The 24,837-nt window shown below is 39.3% G+C and overlaps 1 protein-coding gene across 2 annotated transcripts in view; it reads right to left on the minus strand.

The window, feature by feature from the left end:
* fancc (FA complementation group C) overlaps positions 1 to 20,843 on the minus strand; it is a 39,159-nt gene extending 18,316 nt beyond the window's left edge. Inside the window, exons 1-6 of one of the 2 annotated variants that reach the window (XM_008418353.3) lie at positions 20,650 to 20,842; positions 11,315 to 11,548; positions 7,547 to 7,634; positions 7,338 to 7,432; positions 256 to 363; positions 124 to 188 (exon numbers count right to left, since the gene is read on the minus strand). In XM_008418353.3, coding sequence (XP_008416575.1) covers positions 124 to 188; positions 256 to 363; positions 7,338 to 7,432; positions 7,547 to 7,634; positions 11,315 to 11,503 — 545 coding nt within the window. In that variant the 5' untranslated portion in view covers positions 11,504 to 11,548; positions 20,650 to 20,842. Of the gene's footprint in view, positions 1 to 123; positions 189 to 255; positions 364 to 7,337; positions 7,433 to 7,546; positions 7,635 to 11,314; positions 11,549 to 20,649 lie in introns of both variants that reach the window. The other variant, XM_081610718.1, reaches the window with a different exon arrangement.
* Positions 20,844 to 24,837: the final 3,994 nt, after the last annotated feature.

Raw genomic sequence — 24,837 nt, forward strand, 5'->3', positions numbered from 1 at the left:
GCTACTTGAACGTCTTTTTGTATTTATTTTTGTTTCATCGATCAAATCTCTTGCAATTTCAGTCAACAGAACAGAAACCAATCTACCATGAGTACAGCTTGTTTGAATGTGAATTATATTTACCCCTTATTTGTGCTGCTCACAGAACACCGACTATTCCCAATGCTTTCCTGTATTCTTGTCACCATCTGAAATGCAAGAAATCAAAATGAAATGCTAGTATGATTTCAAACAGAAGCTGTAAAAACAAAATACCTTTTTCAGCACTTTAAGATGGTATTCTTTGGTTGGCACTGCTAAATGCTTCATCAGTGCCACGGCTGCACCATCTTCTTCGTCCGTAGCCAGCTGACACAGGACTTTCTGTGGTGGAGCAGAAGAAACAATATGCAGCAGAGGTTTGGCACCTCATGAAGGCAACAATTTACCAAAACCAAACGTTTCAATACAGCAAATCTAATTAGTTACTGGAAAACCAGATGACTATGTCAGCATCACATCATTTGAAACACATGAGTGGAGAAAAGGTATTCCAGTAATTGAGTATGAATGTATGGGGCAGCATACAAGTAGAAGTAGAAACGAACATTCTTTGTAACAGACCCTTGCCGTTTTACAACCGGGCCTCATGATAATTTGATACACAAGAATAACGAACCCAACCCATAATCAGCTGCGAACAACGTTGGTTGAAATGAAGCAAAGGAATCCACTCAAAGTATATGGTAGGAACATAAACTGGATAATGCCAACTTTATTAATAGAGTAATTTTTTTTAAAAGCTGCACAGCAATGACGTTGAAGCAAATCTGTGGGAAATACAATAACTTCATAGAATTTAAAACAGAATGAAACTAAAAGTTGTAATGTCACAGGACTGAAAGAAAAGCATAATTTTAAAAGCATGTTAGAAGTTTCGATTGGAAGACAAGTCATTTACCAAAACAGAAGAACCACCTGAAAAGCCACAGTCACCTCTACATTTTAGATTAGATCTTGTAACATCTAAAACACCTTAGAGTGGCTCCCAAAGATGAGGTCTATGCCCCAGCCAAAAGTGAAGGGTCTTGAGATAAATCTCAAGACATCAAATTTAAATTAGAGGTAATTGCTAATTGCTTATGTTATTGTAAATAAGATAATCACAAAAGTCATTGAAGGATATTGGCAGTGTACTTGTTAAAGTCAGCTGTTTACTCATGATACCTCTCACTGTATTCAAAGCAGTGTCTGAATGCTTTATATATAACTTTGTGGTTGTGTTGTGCTTGTTTGCGTGTGTGTGTGTGTGTGCGTGCGTGCGTGCGTGTAACCCAAGAATACCAAATCAAAAGCTTGTTCAAGCCTTTGAAACAACCCTTTTAATTTACCCACAAGAAATCGACTTATTAATACAAGCTGAATACCTAAAACTTGACATCTTGTCTACACAGCAAAACCAAGGCATATGGCTCACCAAGCAGTGAAAAAATACAAACTGCTTTGAAACACCAGGATAAAAGACAAAAGGAAATAAGAAGAGAAAGACACTGTGAGATGTTGGATATGTATAAAAAGAAGAGAGCAGTGAAACCTAAATCTGAGGAAAAGTAGTACTGCAGAGCTGTTGGTGCAGCCCTGTGGTTTTTTTGGCCTGGCTGTGCAGCACGCTAGGATGCTTACCCTCCACATAGTCTCGCAAAACCACCCCAATCACTACCATCTGAGAGCCCTCAAACCCAGCACATATAGTACATACAAAGCCAATCACACTCAACCCACAGTTAGTAAGGAGGCACAGTGGGGACGGGGAATGAGAAGTAAGGAAGGTTTGGATGGAATAAGTATCAGAGACTGAAAGTCACTGTGATGTCTGTGTTCTGAACAGGGGAAAAAGTGTGTGGTCACCAGAGGAATGGGATAAAGAACAGAAAGATAGATGGGTGGCAAATACTTTAGGTCAAAAGCCATCTTTCTCACACAGAAAAAAGCAACTTGAATTGGCTTTGGGGACAAGTTACTGCCATAGAAATGATCCCCCCATAAATCTAAAATTAAAACAGAGGATGTAAGAAAAAAGGCATGAGGCAAAGACTTGGGTTGCTTTGGATGGGTGTCTGTTAACAATTACTACACCATGATTGAAAAACCAATGACAGACTTAAGTATAGCCTCAGATGGTCAAAACAGCAGAGACAAAAAAGGGGAGATGAAATCCGCTGGAAGAGCACAAATAAAGAATTTGGATCTCTAAAAGCACTGATTTAGAACCAACCCAACCTCAAACTTGGTGTAATAAATCTGTATGCCCATCCAGTATTTGTACAACACCCACCAACAATCGAGGGACTATATAGAGCCCACATAAGTTGATGGTATCCAAAAAAATTTTAAGTGTTAGTTACTTGTATAAAAAAAAAATCCAGCTCTCTTGTATATTTCTCTTTATGCACAGTTAACACACTTTTCCTTTCAAAAGTGTTCATATCAAAGCAACATGTTCACATTTTGACCAACACACCCACAAAATTCAATGGATTTTATGTGACATACCAAAAAATGTGAGTGTTTAGTACTTATTATAAGCTCATCAAAAAGCATTGAGGATGGATTTTAGTTAACTATTACAAAATCTCTGTAAACACACAGAACCTGCTTACATTTACATTACCAAGGTGCTGGAAGTGAAAAATTTAACAAAAAATATTGCAAGTATGCCACTGAGCCACAAATACAAATCACAAAAAAAGGTAATATAAAGCATATTTCCAAAAAATGAATAAACTGCAAATAGCTTACATTTAGAGACTCAAAAAAATTAAGACCTTGCAGACAACCAACCATGGAGTCATGAACTTTTTCTTTTTTTTTTGCACATGCCTTTAGCATTTTTGAAAAGTATTAGTTAGATAACTGTCCATTCATTACAATCTATAATTTAATGCAGGCGGGATTTTTTTTACTTTTGTTGGTGAAAAAGAAGGAGAGAAAGAAAATCACAAACTAAGTAAAGAGGAAGAGAACAAATGAAGGCAATCATCCAGGTGCTTGGAGCCGTAAAGTGAATTTTAATCATACAACGACACTTAAAATGAACCTAATATGAAGAGGAAATGTTTTATTTTTAATAATAAAATGAAAACTTAGTATGAGCAAACAACTGCAAATATATAAAGTGGCTACAGTTGCTGCAGGGAATATTTGTGGTTTCTTGCGCAGCTAAAGACCAGATTAAGCTATCATTCAGCTGATTGTTTGGCTATATAAAATTACACCCTCACTACTTACACTCTTACTTGCATTACTGTCATCATCTCAAAGATCATTTTACTGCAGCACTGTGAGGTCCTTTTACATGTGCAGGATGTTGAGAAACAGACCAACAGAGTTAATGACTATCAGCCTGGAGCTTTGTGGCTATACCCCAGAATTCATCAAACCCTATGTGAAAGCTCAGATGTGGAGAAGAGAGACAGACAGGAAGCTGAAGCAAAGACAGAGAAACACTGTACACACTATATATGTACAGTTTGGAGAAACATGCCGCTGCAAACATACAACAGCAAAGAAACAAAAATATTTCATCAAATTCTCAAAATCACCTAAATGCGCATGAACAAAGCACTTGGATGCCACATAGCAGCTGACAATCAGTTTCTCAACAAGGAAATAAGAAAACAATGTTGAGGAGCACGATCAGTCAAGGATAACAAAAAACAGGCTTTGCCTCACATTCCAAGACAGGCAGTGCTGTGCAGACACAGAGACAAAGAAGGAGCATCTCTGACCTAAAACAGATTATCTGCTCTGCTCTTCCCGACAGACAAGCTAAGTTGTTGAGAAAGGATTTTGCTGTGCTTCTCATCATTCGCATCACTGGTGGTAAATGGAAGATTCTTCAAAAAATAAAAGGAGGGAATGTAGAAAAGCTGACAATGACTGTTGTACAAGATGCTTTTGGATCCTTGAAAATCTTGCTCTATAACTATAAAGTAGAAAAAAAATCGTTTTCAAGATCACAGCAATATAACAAAATGTGCCATACATTCGTATTCAACCTCATTTACTCTAATACCCTTTTATAAAATTCGATGCAACCAATTCCCCTCCCTACCAGTCAATGAAGTGCTTTTATTTTGATAATCTGAAAGTATCTTTGCAATAATATAGCTAGATTACCTTTCATAAAATTAACCATGGGACACCAAATATATCTATATTTCTAAATATAATTGAAAGCAGAAGTTTAAATACTCCAGATAAGTCAAATCAAACCACACTTCTCTTGTTTTTGGTCAGAATTACTAAAATTGTTTCCATTTGCTGAACAATAACAGTAAGAATATGTCAGATTTATTTATTAATACCTTCAAAAATATAAGTTTACCTAAAGAATGAGTAGCATCTCTTTGAACTACGAGGAAAACCCAGATTACGGTATCATGGTTTTGCAAACTTCTGTTAGGTTTACTGACACAGTTGAGTTAATTGAAGGTAGATGGATGTATTTCAAGGAAACACTGGGAACAATGACGGAAGTCTTTAGACTTCCCCAGCTTCTTGGGAACAATTTGAAGATGCTTGAAAGTTGAAAGTTCATCTGTCCAAGCAATTACACACGAGTATAGATGTGGTGGGAATGTCTAATCATCATACCACCATCAAGGAGATTAGTTCTATGTCCCAGAGACGGATGTGTTTTGGTCTGAAATATGAAAATCGACCCCAGAACAAAAGCCATAAATAAATAAATAAATAGTTTGCAGTTTTCAAATGCAGATCAGAACAAAGACCTTCATTTTTGGAGACATGTCCTGTTGTCTGATGAAACTAAAGTAGAACTATTAGGTCTACTATTAGAACACAAACATTTGGAGGAAAAATGGGGAAGCTTGTAAGCCTGCAATCTATTTACAGCCTCAATACAATTTCAATTATTGTAACTATTATTTTACCTTCTACACTACTGAACATTTGGCCAGTATATCCTGCGCAAAACATACAATATGACCACACATAAAAACATCTTGACACAAATGCAGACACCACTGTGCTCACTTGCACTCAGCTTCCCCTCCGACAGGTCAAAGAACATCTGGCAAAACTCAACGTTTACTTTCTAGGCTCTGTTTTAATTAGCAAGATGTTTTATTAGATGAGAAATTAATCAAAAGAATACAAACACACAGTTAATCTGGCAGAAATGTGAAGGTTTCACATTGTTTATCATGAGCCATCTGTGTGAACCCTCTCAAAGTTGAAAATGGCAGAAGCTTTTCTTCTCCCTCTTCTCTTTCCCTCCTCTCTGCGCTCGCCTACAGAACACACAGGACGCTTTGCTGGCTAGCCCTAATATAAAGGCAGATTCTGAAATGATGATCAGAGGCTGTGAAACAGTCACTTTTAATTTGACTTTAAAATGTGAAACATAGTTGGAGACTTTGCAGACTAAGACCAATAGAGACACAATCTACTCAATTCATTATGACTATTCAACTGGATTGGAAAGACAGAGATTGAAAGCACATCCCTATTAAAATAAATGAAATAGAAAATCTCTTCAGCAGTCCAGAGAATGTCAAAGAAGAATTATTTAAAGAGCTTTTTGTTTAAAAAAAAAAGTGTTTTATTGCCAAGTAATCTTTATGTCAAGTCATCCAGAACACAAACAATAAAATGACCCAGCCCAGTGTGATGAAAACTGGCATATGAAAAAGATCTGGAAGAATACACTGTTACGCACAATTTACCACAAGTAATTCAATACCAATAAAGGCTGGAAACACAGGAGATTTTGTCACAATTTTTTCCAACTTTGCTGTGCAGTGGCCATCAGTTGTGCAATTCCGTTAAACCTTTGCTTACGTCCTCTTTAAACAAGATAGAAATTCTAGTACAGTTTCCAAGATCTCTAAGAGGGTATGGATGTCCAGTCTCCTGCTCTCTTGCACTTTGTTGTGTCCTCGCCAGCAAAGCAAAATCCTTAAAAATATGGGTGGTTTCTGTACCTCCATCATCAATTTCAGCCTGCCTGATTGACTTAGTAAACACCATTTCTAACTTATAGGAGCCATATTCCATGGTAAAATGCAGCACAAGTGGTAGATATATAGTGCCAAACACTTGCAATAAATTAAACTACTCCCAACCCAGTGTGGGTATCATTAGGTTTTAAGCTTGGCACAAAAATAGTGTGGTCATCCCTCCTTCCAAATCTCCATTGACCAAGCCACACAGGTTTGTTTAAGGAACAACACCTGGATAACTTACTAAACTGCTGCTTGAGACTCCTCCACACTCCACACAGAACCCAAATAAGCTGCCACTATGGCAAATAGTAGCGAGTGCATTGCTAAAGCAGCTGTTAAAGAATGCAATTTTGGGATTTCAGTTTGGATGTATTGTCTTATTTTATTGCACCAATAAAACCAGAACCGTTTAATAATGAGAAACTCTATGCTTCTATTTAGAAAAGTACTGCAACCCATCAATTTGATTTTGAGTATTACTCGTCTTTTTAACTCTTAGTTAGAAAGCAGATGACCAAAGCCACTAAGAAGGCAGAGCCTGGTGAATGTGTATGCCACAGACAACAGGAGGGTAAAAATGGAGGCGGCAATTAAAACGCACAAACTAGGTAACTATAAATTAGCACTACTTAAAGCATTACGCATGAGATCAACTTGCTGTGAATGTGGAAAACTGCCTGCTACATCCCAACTTTATCTGCCTCAAGTTTGGACTTGTCATGGGTGAGAAGATCAAGAAGCAATCAGTAACTATTTTCCTGTGGTTTCTATAATAGCTCTGCTCATTCAGAGATAATTACAGATGCCTACTTTAAAAACACCCAGGCTAATAGTATTAGTATTCACTTGGGTCTCAATGTCTCATTCTTGTTTGTTTTTTTAATGATTACATTTTTTTTCTTTGCTTTGTCATGTTGAATCTAGCCAAAATGCATCAAATGTAACCGTTTTCCCTAAAATAATTAAGTCAAGCTATATTGTGATTGATGGATGAATCGCTTCATGTCATATAATTTTTCTTTCTGTATTTCCATCCATCCATCCATTTTCTGTACACCCTTGTCCTTAGTGGGGTCAAGAGGTTTGTTGGTGTCTACCTCCAGCAAACGTTTTGGGCGAGAGGCAGGGTACACCCTGGACAGGTCGCCAGTCTGTCGCAGGGCATCTGTATTTATATAATGAATTTCATCACTGGCAATGCATGACATGTGTCGTGTCTAGATGCATCTACTTTTGCAGACTAGAGCTGCAAAACTAATATCGGTCAATGAAATACATTAAATAATGGCTAATTTGTCAAGCAGTTTATTTTAACAGAACAGTTTCTACCTGTATCCACTGGTTGGCTTTTCCTTCCACTGCATTGCTTGGATGCTCAGAATACAGAGCCAACAAACACTGGAGGAGAAGTCCTCTACTTGCACCTGCAATACACACACAAAATTTGCCAATTTTCTCAGGTTAATTTTCATGTCTGTTTCTGTTTGTCAGTGGGTTTTAAAAAGACAGATAAAGTAATGCCCAAAGCATAGATTCACCTTCTGCAGTGACATGAGGGTTCCAGCACAGCCGGCCTAAAAGCTGACCTAATAAGGGAAGCCTATTCAAGGTTTCTGTTGTGGAGCTCTAAGAGAAACAGGATAAAAAGGAAAGAAAAAAAAGACATCAATTAACATTTAAGTAGTTTTAAAAAGAAACAATATCAACGTAATAAAAAAAAAACAACATATTCAGGCTTTTATATTTAAACAGCAGTGTGTCATGGAGAAAGACTAACGACTAATTTGAGAGGATGAGATCACTACTAATGGGAATCATAATGGTAGGTCAAGCAGAGTTTAAGTAGAACCTAAATACCCCAGCTATTGTCTGCAACAACACAGTTTCTGTGTGTTGCTCAGCCCTCACATTTGGCCTCCCGATTGCTGAATAGTCTATGGTACGGTAAACGTCTGTGTGTTTGTGTGTATGTGTGTTGCTGATGCAACAGAGAAGGAATGCTCATTTACAATACAAACTGTTGAATGCTCTGTGACTGAAGGAATGCCCATAAGAATAAGCCATCACAAAAGAAAGCAATTACGACCGACTACCAGGGCACAATTGGCATCAAAGCCTTACTAGCACTGTCTCTAATTATGACCATGTATCTTGTTGTGATTACAACCAGACATTCTTTGACAGAAGTGACTGATTACATACTGGCCAAGGAGCCTAAGGAGACATTTTTATAGATAAGAATGAAATAGATGGTGAAAAAAGACACCAAAGATGCAAAATACATATAAATCATGCATATTGTATTTTAGGGTTTATCTAATATGTGAAGCTCTAAACTGAGATAAGTTTGATAAGAAAAACAATGAAAATGTAAACTTTTGTCATTTTAAGGTACACATGGAAGTTAATGGTTCTAAGGCATGCACAAATTACATCCATGTTTGTTTCTACTAAAAGAGCAAAGGAAAGCAATCCAATAAGAAGTTGGTTTACCAGTTTGAGAATTTGCAGAAGGATGTGTCTGATAAACAGCTGGAGTTAAGCAGTGGATTTACCTCGAGGCTCCTCTGAGAGCTGCACCTACACAATAACTGTGTTCAAGTTTAATTGACGGAAAGAGAGCTTCTTCCCAGCATGCGGGGGAGGGTAGTACACAGACTGAAAGAATGAGAACCAGCCAATCACTCCAATAAAACTTTACAGACATTACCCCCACAGCAATGGACCCAAACAAATCAAGCATTAGCATGTTTGTGTGTGTGTAATTCATAGTAACTAGACATGCTAATCCTGTTCTTCACACTAACAGCTTCCCTTTTTACAATTAATAAAAAAAGATCAATTCTTCTTCAAAAAGGGTCAAGGAAATATTAAATCAAGTACAAATTGTTTATTTGAATATACCACATAGACGTACATTTATTTAAATTAGCATCAGTAGGCGCAATTGGACATAACAGTGATTAACCCCTTAACTGTCACCTTCAAAATACAATTGGTATCCTCATGTTAGTTAAGGGGTTTTCCACAACCCTGTGTTTCTCTGGTAAGTAGACTCTTTCAGTAGCAGCAAACCCTCTTTGCTGCTACTGCCAAAGAGGGTTTTGAAACAGAATCAATTTCAAAATATATTTCGGGACAATCATCATCACAGTACTTCAAATGCAGCTTAACACTGTAGCCACAACCAAATGTTGTTCAAATGTGTGACATTAACCTGCAAAATCACAGACTACAAGTTAGCAAGCAGATGTGTGGATCGATGGGTTGGTGAATGAATAGACGGACAGATGGATGGACAGATTCAGCAATTAGTCAATATTACAAGAAATGCATTATGGAAGTTCAAAATTATTACTCTACTCCATCTCCTTCTCTGACTGTGTAGATAAACTGTGCACTGGCATCAGCTTGAAACTATCAATCCATTCTCACAACTCAAAACTGTTGTAAAGCAAAATGGACCACAAACTAGACCTATCACGATAACAGATTTTTCTGGACGATACATTTTTCCACGATAATATTGTTGAGACCATCACTGTGGAAATGGAGACTAGTGCATCTAACAAAGAAATGACTTAAAAAAAGAGAGAAATTCTGAGAAGGTCATTTTAAGCATTGGCTTTTGTAAGTGTTGGTTTCTGTCAATCATCCTCACCTGTTCTAAACACGCATAGAACCTGGAAATGAACAATAGGATTATTTCACATATTGGGTCATAAGCCACAGGAAAGCTGTAAAGATATCAAAGGATTCATATCGTTGCCAAAAAGTGGGCTATCCTCAGCTGGTCTTTTATGAGCCCATTGCGAGGAAAAAAAGATTTCAATGCAATTAAGCTTTACCATACTGTTTCTTTGCATGTGCTCCATAACTCTGCTCATTCTGACTCATCTGCATTACGCAGACCCAGAATTATGCTAACAGAAAGAGAGACCTGCAGGGGGAAAAAAAGCGAGGCTTGATCTATAAAAATATACTGGTAGATTCAAAAGTCGAAGTTGAAGTAATTAGTCAAATATAAACCGAAAACTGATTTTTAACAACTCACTAAATGTTTCAGTAAAACATTAGAAAATTCAAAACATAATTTCCAAGGGCAATTTAATAAGGATGAACAGAAAACAAAGATTTAGCTGGAAAGTCAGTCTAAAATATGAAGGAATAATCTTAAATGCTGTAAGTTGGCGAGTTGTAGGAAAAAAAAAGGAAGATTTGATCAGAAAAGTTCAGGAATCTCAAAGAACAGCAGACCTCCTGTCCTCAGCCCTCTTCCCAGATTTGCTGGATCTGATATGGGGATACATCAGGTTAGCACTCAAGGTCCCACTGCGGCTATTACCTGACTAACTCAACACTGCAGTGCTGCCAGCCAGGCATACACTGCCTCAGCAACACACAGAACAGCGTCTGTTAGCAGGACCTTCCAGTGAATGAATTACCGTTCAAGCCTTGGCTAAAACTCAGAAGGTGTGGGTGCGTGTTTGAGCAAACCCGATAGTCTTATTTCTGTATTAATTTACTCAAAGTTTCATTAATCAAATGGCTGCTTTTCTGCCTAATAGGTGAAGACTTTAAAATCAATATAGTGCAATGTTAACCTGTAAAGATGAAAAAACAGCCTGTTGCACTCCCCTCACCGTATTATTGTGCATTAGTTTTAAGTTTCAATGGCAGACAAAAGTCCACATAAATAATGGTAAAACATGCAATTACAATGCATCCTATGCTGTAGAAACAAAACAACCAAAACACTCACCAAGGGAAAACAAGAAGAGAAGTTAAAGGCATTCTGTGAGGAAACCCTGGCTTCTCCCATTCATGGGCATGTTCATTTCACACACAACAGCTACCTAAGCTTTGTTAAAGATGTTAATCAGTATTTCCTGTAGTCTTTTTAATGTCCCTGCCACATAGCAGAAATGGGTCAGAAGTGGTCTGAAGTACAAGAGACAATGAAGAATAGAAGAGTGTCAAGTTGGTCTAATTCCCTGAATATCAATCAAATCCAACATCTGTAGAATGTGCTCCAAAAAAGAATCTAATCTATGAAATCCACAAGTCACAGCTTACAAGACTAAAAGGATCTACTGCCAACACAATGTTGGCCGATACCATGGAAAACCTTTAGGAAATCAGCGGAGTCCATGTGCAGATGCATCAGAGATGTATTGGCAGTATAAGGAGGACCACAACACAATTAGGTGGTAGTAATGACGTTATGCCTGACAGCAATATTTCTGAAAACCAACTTATCTACATTATTCCTGTAGCACTATAATCTATCAAACACATTTACTCACCACACTGCTGATTTCTGTGAGAAGCTCCTGGAAGAAATCCCTCAGTCTCTTCAAGTGCAGGGAGATGTCTTTCCGTGTGTCTGGAGTGTCAGTTTGGCCCCATGCGATGGCTTTTTCAAGCCAGAAGGGCATCATCTCCTGAACATTTGGCCAATGTGCTGTTGTTTGTTGGACCTGCAGCTCAGTCATTTGACGTTTTCCACAGGCAAATTCACTTTTGAGCTTAAAGAAATCCTAGGAAACAGCAATAAATGTACAATTAAAGTCAAGAATTACACAGAAATTGTCATGAAATTTGAACTTTACCATCATATTTTGTAAGTATCAAGAATAATGGCAAATGGGATCTTGGCGGCATACCATTTTTCTGTTAGCATATTTGTGGACATAGATGTTTGATTTATTTTGACATCTCTTCGTTTCCCACTATCCAGTTTCATTGGCTTCAGATGTTATGCAGCACTAAGCATTTAGAAATAAATGAGAAAAGGCAATAAACCACTTTGTTTAACCTGAAGAAAACACAAATTGCGTTTGGTGAGAACGAGATTGAAAAATAAGGGAAACTTTGTTTACAGGAAAACTCCACAGATGGAGATTTACTGTTACAATGACAAACTCGGGTTCACTTCTTTTAAACACTAAAAAATATATATATAAGGGAACTTTTTCTAGAAATGAGTTTCAAAAAATTTGATTATTAACAAATAAAATCATGATTTGTCTGCACCTGGTACAAAGTATGAAATAATAAAAACATAAACCAACAGTCTTTAGTTGGCTGCTCAATGACATAAAGAACAGCGTAAGATCCTAACTTGAAAATAATAGCACCGTCATAACATTTATAAAATAGAGAGAATATTGCTGATAATGTTCATTATTAGAAAGTAGACAACCATCAACAAAAACATTATAACAATTTGAGATACAGAGAAAGTTATTAGATGGGGATGTATGATATTAGAAAATCATTGGTAAATATTGCTTTCATGATATTAGTTGCAGTATATGCTTATTTCGTCGTTCAACTCTCATTTGTGCTTCTGTCAATCTGTGATCTTAAGCATTTTGTCCAGTCACTTGTGCCTGGTGTGAATATCCTATGTCATCAAGGTTCTGCGCAACTAGCTAAACATTACGTTAGGATATAAAATCCAAGTTGATAACACTGAAGCTGAGACTCAAATCCCCCAAATAAACTGGATGCAAACTCTTAGCAGCCAGCAGCTTTTGGCAGCACAGAAAGAGGACACTGTACTTTCCATCCTACATAGCTGGAAGGAAGCAGGGAGTCTTCCAACAAAGGATGAAGTTGCGATTGAGAGTCCAGCTGTTAGAAAATACTGGCTCTGCTGGCCACAGATAGAACTCCATCAAGGGGTCCTATATTATCACTGGAAAAATGTGTATAGCTTAAAACCTTCCCTCCTGCTGTTGGTCCCTGCTTTGTTGCAAATGGAGGTCATGCAGGCCTGCCATGACCCACCACTTTCAGGGCATCTAGGTGAAACAAAGACTCTCCAACGTCTTAGGCAGAGCTTCCATTGGTATGGCATGGGAAGTGACCTCCACAAATACATCCAACAATGCACCCGTTGCAAAGGTCTGAGTCAAGCAGCCCCTTGAAGAGAGCTAAGCTACAAAGTTACCAGGCAGGAGCACCAATGGGTCGGTTGCACCTTGACATATTGGGCCCCTTTCCCATCTCAAGCTCTGGAAACAAGTATATTCTTGTCATCATGGATCAGTTTATGAAGTGGGTTGAGGTTTTCCCAGTTCCAGACCAAGGAGCAGAAACAACTGCCAGAAAGTTAGTCAACAACTTCCTAGCTCGTTTTGGGGGCCCTTTAGAGCTCCATATGGACCAAGGCCGCAACTTCGAAAGTGTGCTTTTCAAAAGTATTTGTCAACTTTTCCAGATCTCCAAGACCAGAACCCCTCCATACCATCCTGCTTCAAACAGGCAAGAGGAACGATTTAACCGCACCCTTCTGCAGATGATCCGCTGCTATGTAGACCAAAATCAGAAGAACTGGGACGAGCATTTGACTCTGCTAACCGCTGTATACCGCAGTGCACAGAACTCCAGCAATGGATTCTCACCAAATATGCTGATGCTGGGGAGAGAATTTCATCAGCCACAAGACCGCTGACTTGGTCTTGCAGAACGAACGTGGAGTGAAAAGGACCCCCTGGAGTACGCTCGTGACCTTGAAAAGACCCTTGGCGAAGTCCATGACATGGCATGGCAGCATCTACGTGGAGCTCAGCTCAGACAGAAGAGGACCCATGACCTGCGTGCCAAAGAATGCAGTTACAACATGGGGGACCTGGTCTATGTAAAGGACAACACAAGGAAGTTGTGCTTTAGTCCCAAGCTGCAGCCCCCCTGGAAAGGCCCATGTATTATTAAAGCCCAGCTTGGACCTGTAGTATATGAGATTATAACACAACGTGGCAAAAAGGTCATGCACCACGATCAGTTGAAGCCATACACAAGTGATGTCATACCAGCATGGGTCAGACGACAAAGACATGTGGTCTTTCCTCAGTGCCAAGATGTAGTTCCATTACCCAAACACATGACCACTTCCCCTACTTCCCATGACCACCAGCACCAGATGAGCCTGGAAGTGACGACGGAAGGAAAGCTCTGGTTGGGTCTCCGAAACTGCTAAGTGTCAGGTTGCAGCCCGTAGAAGAAGGTTGGCTGTGCAACATCGGCAGCAAGATGAACCACATACCTCCGGATCGGAAGAAGACAAACAAGGACCCCGTGTTCAAAAGACTCTTAAGGGTCGAGAAATACGGGCCCCCGCCCGCTATCAAAATGACTGGACTGAATAATTATCCTTCATTAAGAGATGAGTTATATTAAAGTTCTAAGCAGGTTGTTGAAGGTAAAAAAATAAAAAAATTAAAAAGTTTGCTCCAGTAACATTTAAGTTAGCGCTAGTAATGTTGCAAGTGTGTTTTTAGCATTCCATAGTAGTTTGATGTTCTTTGAAATGGGGGGGTAGTGTAGTACTTGTAAGCATCTGCTTACCTCTGCATTATTTCCCATACTAACTAGGCTGATCTGAGTTAAGTGCATTACTGTTAATTTACTTCATTAACGGAATTCTGCATGCAGCGGTTGTGTGTTCTGGGGGAATGTTTTTGTTTTAGTTCTGGATGCTCGCTGACTCTGGTGTGGACATGTAAAGTTCGTCTGCATCGGCGTTAGAGCACGTAAACTATCCAGTTGTACTCCGGTTCGGTTATCTTCATTAAAAGAAGATCAGCATTATTCCTTCCTGGAGTGGTAATTATCCCACACCTTCACAATCCATCCGTGGCTCCCATTAACAGCATTTTACCAGCTGAACTGTCTCCAATGGCCATCAGCTTAACCGAGCTGCATTCAGCCGTAAAGTTTGTTTTTATTCAAACTTCAGCAGTTTTCTGCTGAGGACATCAATATGTGACATCACGCAATATGATGTCACAAAGAGTGATGCACAAAAAGCTGCACTCTTGAGGCGTTTTCACACTGAAGGGAACGGTACGGAACGGTTCCAGCCCTGTTGTGTTTGCATATACACTGAGGGCGCCATCGACGCGGTACCGACCGTCATTATTGAAACTAAACAATGGTTTTGATGGCGGGCTGTACTCGTTCATCAGCGAGTAAACGAAGGAAAAAACATACCTCATCATTAGACCAGGTGATTGCACTATATTGAGACGAATCCATTGCTAATTAAAACTAATAATAAAAATATTGAAAAGAGCACTCTTCACAAAATAAAATACAGTTTAGTGAGAGCCAGCTGTCAACGGAAAATCAACGTCTGACTCCATAACAACCAGCGGCCAATCAGCTGCTGGTTCTAAGCAGAACCGCTTGGCCGGCCCGATTGGAACCACAGCTCTTGTGGTTCCATGGGGCCGGGTGGAACCGGTCGCAAGTTGTAATGCAAACACGCTTGGAACCGTTCCGTACCGTACCGTTCCGTGCAGTGCGAAAGAGCCTTTGAATTCTACCGTCATAACCATTGCAAAACCTGGAGAGAAAGGAAAAGGATTGTATCCCAACAAGAGAACGATTGAAAACGATTTGTACAGACAAAGGATTAACGATGAGTGAGAGTACTAAGACGTGGTCTTCCGATTCAGAGGAAGAAGAAACACAACAGATGTCAGCGAGAGAGACACAGAAGCTCCGTGACATCTTGGAAGATGTCGGCAGGATGGCCATTGAGACAGTCACTAAAGATTGAAGTAGTGAACTTAAAACAAGCAGCACTTCAAAAGGACAAGCTTGTTCGGGATAAAGACAAAGAATTAAAAAAGCTGAAGGAGGAAAACACCACCTTGACCCTGAAGGAGGAAAACTCAGTTTATGCCGAGGAAGTCTCCGACCTGAGGCAAGAAAGGAAGGTTCTGGATAAGGAAAACACTGTCTTGAAGAAAGAAAATGCCGCAATGAAGAAGGAAAACACCGCGATGAAGGAGGAAACCACCACCCTGGAGGAGAAAAACACCGCCCTGCAGCTGGAAAAATCTGACTTCAAGCAGGTAAACCACCTCCAGTAGTTCATAGCAAGTTCTGTCCAACCTCCATGGCTTCGTAGAGAGTCCTGTCGGTCTCCAGTCCTACCTGAAAGGGCTTTTTAGCGAGTCCTGTTGGTCTTCTGTCCGACCTCTAGGGTTCATAACGCGTCCTGTTGGTCTCCGGGCTGACCTCTAGGGTTCATAACGCGTCCTGTTGATCTCCGGGCTGACCTCTAGGGTTCATAACGCGTCCTGTTGGTCTCCTGTCCGACCTCTAGGGTTCATAGCGCATCCTGTTGGTCTCTGGGTTGACTTCTAGGGTTCATAACGCGTCCTGTTGGTCTCCGGGCTGACTTCTAGGGTTCATAACGCGTCCTGTTGGTCTCCGGGCTGACCTCTAGGGCTTCATAGCAAGTCCTGTCGGTCTCCTGTCCTACCTGAAAGGGCTTTTTAGTGAGTCTCGTTGGTCTCCTGTCTGACCTCTAGGGTTCATAGCGAGTCCTGTTGGGACTCCTGTCCGACTTCTAGGGTTCATAGCGAGTCCTGTTGGTCTCCTTTCCGACTTCTAGGGTTCATAGCGACTCCTGTTGGTCTCCGGGCTGACCTCTAGGGCTTCATAGCAAGTCCTGTCGGTCTCCTGTCCTTCCTGAAAGGGCTTTTTAGTGAGTCTCGTTGGTCTCCTGTCCGACCTCTAGGATTCATAGCGAGTCCTGTTGGTCTCCTGTCCGACCTCTAGGGTTCATAGTGACTCCTGTTGGTCTCCGGGCTGACCTCTAGGGTTTATAACGCGTCCTGTTGGTCTCCTGTCCGACCTCTAGGGTTCATAACGCGTCCTGTTGGTCTCTGGGCTGACCTCTAGGACTTCATAGCAAGTCCTATTGGTCTTTGGGCTGACCGTCTCTGGGTTCATAGCGAGTCCTGTTGGTTTCTAGGCTAACTTCCAGGGCTTCATAACGAGTCTAACAAGTCTTTTCATCTGCCATAGATCTGCAAAGTGGATCTCTGGAGATGCAAGTGGGTCTTTGGCTCATTTATTATATCAAATGATGAAATGTTGCTCAGGTTTGTTTGTTTCATTCTTTTTCAAGTGTTGCCATGGAAAAACACAGAATATTCTGGCCCATGTGGTAAATCTGGTCTAGAACCAGCCTCCAAACCTAACTCCTTATTTATATTAATTATTTGGTAATACTCTGTAAAATATCAGAATGTTCACATAACTTTTATACTTTTAGTTGTCTGAGGACACATTTTGAATATTAAATCAGGTGTTATAATCAGTTACTCAGTGGTTTACCAAATACTTTTTACACTTGCTCATTTAAACATATTTAAAGTCTACTACTCTGATTGGAGTACAGTTTTGGGGTTCTCTAACCGATCTATATGCATGAATGGTTGCTCTATGGATCACTTTTTAAAGACAAAAAACACCACCATAAAATATTATCTATCACTGCAGCGGACGTCCCACCCGTGAGAGTTAGGACGACGCGCCGTGGTGGGCGTCCCTTATTTTGATTTCTGAAAGGTGGCAACCCTAGGTGTGGTGATTGTGCGTTTTTTTTAGCTTCAACATTTTGAGAGTTTCAATTATTTATTTTCAATTTTTATATTTATTTTAATGTAATTTTTTTTATTTTATTCAGTTTAAATATATTTTTTTCAGTTTAAATCTTTTTTTCAGTTAAATTTTTGTTTCTTTTGAAAAAACTTATGGCTCCAATTTAGCTCCATACATTTCCATTGATCATATGATTGCACATTTTGAAAATAAAACTGGTAAATTAAAAAAAAATCCTTTTTTGATAAAATGCTCAGGTGCCAGGATGACGTTTTTTGGAGGGGGAATATAAAATATTGGATTATTTCATCAAACTGCCACAGAATTATTATTTTTTAAACCAAATGATTCACATGATCAACACTTGGACGTTACTACTGATGGAAACCACAAAGAAAACGACAGCAGGAAGTAGTTAGTGGATATTTTCAATAACTTATTCAAACTTATTCACATGTGACTCTAAATATACTGCTCAAAAAAATAAAGGTGAATACTTAAGTATTCACTTAAGTGTTTAAGTGTTCCCTTTATTTTTTTGAGCAGTGTATATTGATTTAATAGAAATAATTAAGAAATTGTGCTTTTTCAACATATAGACAAGGTTTTCGGGACTTTTGTAATCAAGACACAAGTCTAGTCAACCTGCCATCATTTTTGTGCACCTAGCTAAACAAATGAACACGTTAGCATGTCTGAGTTAGCGGCAAGTCCACCTCCATTATATTTCCCAACAATTATTGTGCTCCAAACAGTTCATTGCCATTTGAATATTGTGATGATGATGGATTTGTGCAGACTTGGCATTAATCTCCCCTCAGTGCTCCATCTTGTTTATTCTCTTGATTTTCAACCTGACCAATCAGCAAACAGAAAGAAGAGTTATGAATGGTTTGACACTGATTTCCTGCGCCATTTCAGAATTGAAGTATGTCTTTGCAGTTTGGCAATGGCAGCGGAGGAAGTGAAAGAAGCTATTCAGTCCGTGTTGGGCACGCTTCAAAATACTGAGCAATTAAAGTTGGAGGAATATTTAAGATATTTTATTGCTGGCAAAGATGATCCTACTCCCCACTGGAATGTTTACAGCTCACGCAATTTCCGGTAAGTTTTATTGAGCTGGCGCTTTACACACATGTCCCAGCCGAATGTTTAAAAATTCAACAGAGTCCATGCCTCCCGCAAGCAATCATTTCTCAATCGCCAAGGGTCCCAATCATCCGTACGTAGAAAGCGTAGAACAAGCGGATGGTTTTTACAAAGGCTAGTATTAAATAAACAGTAACTAAAAACAGATGCTTTTGATAATTACGTCAATATCTGCATATGTGGCCTACATCCTCCATAGCCACCCTTGCTCTCATAGGAGGTTAATAGAATAAGTGGAATGAATAAAAAAGAGGAAATAAATTGTTTTGATCTAGTTATTCTACCCTCTTATTACCACAATTTAATGATCACATTCCTGTGATCCAGGCAATATCTTCTACACATCCAAGACGGCCTACTGAGAAATAAACAGTACATTCTTCACCTTTTATGAAGATGGAAAAAAAGCATAGGAGGGCAGGCCCCAAGGGTGTGTATGATGCGTTTCATGTCTGCATATAGCTCGAGAATCGTGTGTGTGCGTGTTTGTTGTTTTTTGCCATAATGACAGGTCTATGTGGGACACCACAGGCTTGTATTTTATGATCACCTCGTAACACACGATTTGTTTAATGTCTTGCCATCAGCTCGGCTGGAAAGCCCCTATGGCACGCTGAAATGAATATATAAATACTCATTTCAGGGAGGAAAAATGCCAAACCAAATTAGGAAAAAACGCCTCTTGTTGACTTGTCTCTTAGGGTCTCCATTTTCACAAAAACTGAGGGTGAGCCTAAAAGAAAAACAACCTTAGCAGAGTTTCATCAACATCTCTATCCTGTCGATAGTTACAAGTACATATATGCACAGACAGAATAAAATACAGTTACAAAAAAATTCATGTACATGTACAAACAGACTCAGCAGCAGCTCTGGAATTTGTTATGCACATTTTGGAGGAGGAACGAGATGTGACTGGTCAAATATTATCTTTGAGGATGTGTTAAACTAAGTTTGTGGACTTTGGGTTTTGCCGAGTTTGCTGATGTAATTATGAGATTGTTGACATTACTTCAGTACAACCAAAATCAGTTAAGCATCACTTTCTGCAAATTTACCTGCATATGATTTGCTTAGGTTCAACAAGGTTTAATCAGATGAGAAATGTATACGGTTTGATTCTGACCATGTCCCACTGCAGTGGATCAGCAATGTACAAGTCTGGTGGATTGGTTTCAACTACCCCTTGTTTTTGAAGTACAATTTTGCTTATAGAGACTTCTAATTTTATTTTATTTTTTCTGTTTTGTTTATTTTGAATATGTAAAATGTATTCCAGTTAAAGTGTTAAATGTCCATTAGAAATTAATGTTTATCAACCTTTGAGAATGAGTTCTAGCATTGTTATGCCAATAGCATAATATTACTTGAATATGGTCCCAAAATGACAATGTTGTCATTTATCATAATAACTTCTAGGACAATTTATCATCCAGCAAAATTTGTTACTGTGACAGGTCTAGTTAAATGCTGTGTAACAATAAATGCCACTGCTTCCTACAAAACGTTAGCCATTATTTAAATCTAGTCCTTTTAGGAAAAATAAAAATAAAACAAGATTTCTCAGCCTATCAATTTCTCAGTTTATAATTTAGTTTCTCACTGCAACGTCTAAGCCAACCACAGGGTTCACAGATCACCAAAATTTTATATTTTGCCTATTAATAGTGTCTAACCTATTTTATTTCCATTAATGTATCTACAGTGGCTGTAGACATAGAACCGGAAAGGATCAAAGACTGGACAGATGGACGGACGTACGGATGGATGGATGGATGGATGGATGGATGGATGGAGGCATAGAGCGCATATGTGCAGTATCAACATCAGACCACAGGATGGCAGTATTTCCTCCTCTACAGGAGACCGTTTTATAAAAGAAAACTATCAATAAAAACCCAACTCAGTCTCAAACCACTGCTGTTGTACGTCACTCGGCTTCAAAGTTAGGTTAAAAGAATACATGTAAACTTTTTAAAACTCTCTTTCATGGGTTGTTTAGAATCTTTTAGAATGTTATCAGCAGCATACATACTTGACAGTCATTACCCGCCGACTGGAGATTATTCAAACGTGAACTTACTTTCAAATAATATGCGCAGCACTCAAATTGATGTATTTCCAAAGCAGAAGCTGGTCATACGAAAATATTCTTTACAGCCTCAAACGGCAAAAACCTCTTTCTTTCCGCGAAAAGAAGAAACTGAACTTCCCTCTTCTCTAGTGAGTTCCGGGTAGGGAAGGATCCTATTTGCTGAGAGCTTTGACGTACGCGGACTTCCTCTTGGAAAGACTCCTGGGAAATGAAGTCGTACAAGTCAATTTATCATTTTTTTTAGTTGATTATAAAGTCAAGCATATTTTATTAGTTTCTAATAGATCAAAAATCCAAATAAAAAACGTAAGAATCAGGATTTTAGTTAAATTATGTATACACCAAACTTGTATAACTGACTTGACTGTGTTTTCTTTTGCCACTAACTTAGATCTTAAGATCTCAACTTGAAAGTAATTTGGAATAATTATAAATATGATATTCTTAATGCAGATGAATTAGAATTGGGATTATTGCTTTTTTAATTTACTTCACAGCCCTATATTTCGTTGATGTTGCTGTTGATGTTTGTTTGCATGCTAGAAATAGTTTTAAGACAAACAATTTTATTATAAGCAGCAAAAGTTATGCATGGGTGTAAGTAATACATTAATCAATAACTTTGGTGTGTCACTGGAATGTACACAACCAACTCTGAAACTGTGCCTATTATTGGTATCTGTCTGCAGATGTAAGTGGGTGAGTGGGTTCATTCATTCATTTCGGTGTCAAACATTTTAGGTTTAAACATCAAACGGGTGAAGCAGAGTGCAATCCAGGGGCAGGAACTTAAAGGTTCCAGAGTGTGTCCCACAGGGACTTCCGAGGGGTTCCCAGCAAGCATGCCTCAAAGTGACAAATCACCTCAGCTTTTGCCAGACCCCAAGAAACTTGCAGCAGCAGGAAACGAATTGTTTAAAATACGTAACGCCCCATGTGTTGGTTTGAGCATGCACATGTGTGTGCATAAGTGCACAGCAGGCTTGCATGAGAAAGAGATTATGCACATGTAGTTGTAGAAGTGCATTTACTCATTATTTGTTCTGGTGAATGCAGTCCTTGTGTATGTCTATGTGCGGTCAAGTATTTTTAAATCATTTTGCTACTTGAATTCTGCAGAGTGTTTCAGGACAGGCCCTGGTCCAGCTGGCAACAGGCGATGGGACCTGGGTGTTAATGCAGCGGGAGCAGACATCTCCGAAAATGTGGGAGCAATATAGGTGATGCACTGATTAACCGAGCAGAAATGTGAGATTTATACATCTACATTCTCGCCTACAAACATTGTTTAAATCATGTTGTGTCACGGCTGCTAAGCAACATAACGCCGAGGTGGAGGCTAGGCTAGCTGAAAGCTATAACTTCTCTCTGCTCTCTGCCTTCGCTCTACCCCTCTTCCGTAGACCGGGTCGTTTCTTAAGCCCATGAAAGAATAAGCTTGAAAGGATGCAGATCCTGTGAACTCGGACACAAAGCTCTAGTGGTCTGGAATACGTAATTTTCTATGTATATTTTTGCATCTCTTTTATTGTTTGCGTCTTTGTATTTGCTTTTCTTGTGTTTGCTGCGCGTTTGCACCTGTCGACCACCGTAGTATTTTAACGGTTCTGTATTTTAGCTCTGCTGGGGTCCAAATTGTTATGTGTATTTGTTATAAGTTGCATTGTGATCACTGTTATGTGTAGAGTGTTATGGGGTTCCCCTGTCTGACTCTGCTGACTTCCACTGACATGTGATGGACCCGTCATGTGGGCAGGGGATTCGCGGGAGGTCCAGGACTGATGCTCATCTGACACAACACCGGAAGAGGGGATAGTTCAGTGTATGTTAGCAGTGAAGCTATTCAGTTGAGTGGTTTGTTAGAGGGGTGAGCTGCAGCCTAAGGAATAGCAGCTCGCTCTTATTTCTGATAAAACCTGTTGGCGGTACTACATCTGCGTTGTGTTGGCGTCATTACAGTATTTACTTACAGTACAACACTTTAAAAGGTAATTACAGGATTGAAAAGGTAAATGTCCAGTAAAATATTGGTATCAACAGACGCCAGCTTTTATTTAAAACAGTTTTTCTGAAAGAACGGTTAAAAAAAACTGGCGTCTATAGGTATCAGGATTTTTTTTTATTATCGTTCTTTCAGAAAAACGGTAGATTACTGTTCTTTCGAGAAAAAAAGGTACACTACTAGCAGCTATAGACCCAGTAATTTACCGTTCTTTCAGTATCTATACCGTACTTGCATTGACGGTAATCTACTGTCAGGATTAATTACAGTACATCAACTGTGCATTTATAGTAAACTTCTGGCGTCTTTATCTGACAGTATTTGACTGTAAATTTACAGGATTATTTCTTAGAGTGTAGTTTCAGCTCTTCATCATTCAGAAGGACAGTATGTGTGGTGTTCAAGTTTTTCCCCCCTAAATTTAGCACAAGTTCAATTAAATTTCTGTGTGTGCAAAGGACAAGGAACAAGTTCTTGCTGCCTCTTCAGGGTTATTTTGCTATAATAAAGATGACCGTGTAATCGGCATACAATTGCATATTAACATATACATATTAACTGTTCCCCATATGGGCCCTTGGGGGACTCCTATTTATGAGTTTAGGGCGATTTGACAACATTGACCACTGAGCACTTTTATGGTCTTGCACTCACTTTACACTTTGCTTTCCAAGTTCTGAGCTAAACATAGCAGGAATTGGTTTTTCCCCTCCAAACATTGGGCATAACCCCAGTTATTACACTTGTAGCATGTAGATTGGAACCAATTATTGTTATTCTTTCATCCAATTTTTCATCATTAGGCCTATATATATATATATATATATATATATATATATATATATATATATATATATATATATATATATATATATATATATTTCACTGTTCTTCCGGGAAATGGTGGACAGGGAGAGCCTGACTAAAACTACCTGGATGTCAGACAACATCTGGGTCTTATTATGTGTCTCCCCTTATGAGCAAATTCATGTTCAAAAACAAGCCCAAAAATCCGCAAACCGCGACTCATTAAAGCCGCTTTCGCACTGTACGGAACGGAACGGAACGGTTCCAGCCCTGTTGTGTTCGCATTACACTGAGGGCGCCATCGAAGCGGTACCGGACGTTATTATTTTTGAAACTAAACAATGGTTTCGATGGCGGGCTGTACTCGTTCATCAGCGTGTAAGCGGAGGAAAAAACAACAACCTCATCATTAGACCAGGTGATTGCACTATATTGAGACGAATCCACTGCTAATAATAAACATATTGAAAAGAGCACTCTTTACAAAATAAAATACAGTTTATTGAGAGCCAGCTGTCAACGGAAAATCAACGTCTGACTCAACCAGTGGCCAATCAGCTGCTGGTTTTAAGCAGAACCGCTTGGCCGGCACGATTGGGGCCGGAACCGGTCGCAAGTTGTAATGCGAACACGCTCGGAACCGTTCCGTGCAGTGCGAAAGCGCCTTTGTTTGCTAGCGACGTTAGAAAAAGAAAAAACAAGCCCAATGTCACTAATCGGACTTGACAGAAACTCAAAATAGTTATTGATTTTCCAGCAACAAAATGCGCATCTCCCTCCTCCCTCCACTGTTCATGTTTCTGATCAGCTGATAACTGCGTCGTTCCCCGAGACACGCAGAGGAAATAAAATGACATTGCTAAAGAAAATAGTAACGCACAGTGATTTGGATAAGTAACTTTTATCTGATTGCTGGATTTGGAATAGAAATGCATTAGATTACTCGTTACTGAAAAAGAAGTGGTCAGATAAGACAAAGTGACGAGGTAGCACAGATCGTCAGAACACTTGCAGGCCGATTACGTCATAGCTCTGCATGTATTTCTGAGATGATGCGTCATAGTTTGTGATGTCACCAGCGCTTTGTTGTTTAACAGGTATATAATTCCTGTTGGTAAAATTCTACCTCATTCCAAGACAGTTTGAGGAGAAGAGGATCTGCGTTTAATCCAGTGAAATGGCTCCGATGAAATCAATAAAATCAGATCTCCGGGTCTTAGTGGACAACCTTGCGATTCCCGCGATTGAAGAGTACTACCGACAAATCCCGGAGAAAGATTGGGAGGATTTGACATTGGGATATGAGGACATCAGAGAGAACACCAAATATCTCTTGAAATATCTGACGGACGTCTTTTCAGATGTGG

Source organism: Poecilia reticulata, chromosome 9 (assembly GCF_904066995.2).
Source record: "Poecilia reticulata chromosome 9, P_reticulata-male-v2, whole genome shotgun sequence".
Taxonomy (NCBI): Eukaryota; Metazoa; Chordata; class Actinopteri; order Cyprinodontiformes; family Poeciliidae; genus Poecilia; species Poecilia reticulata.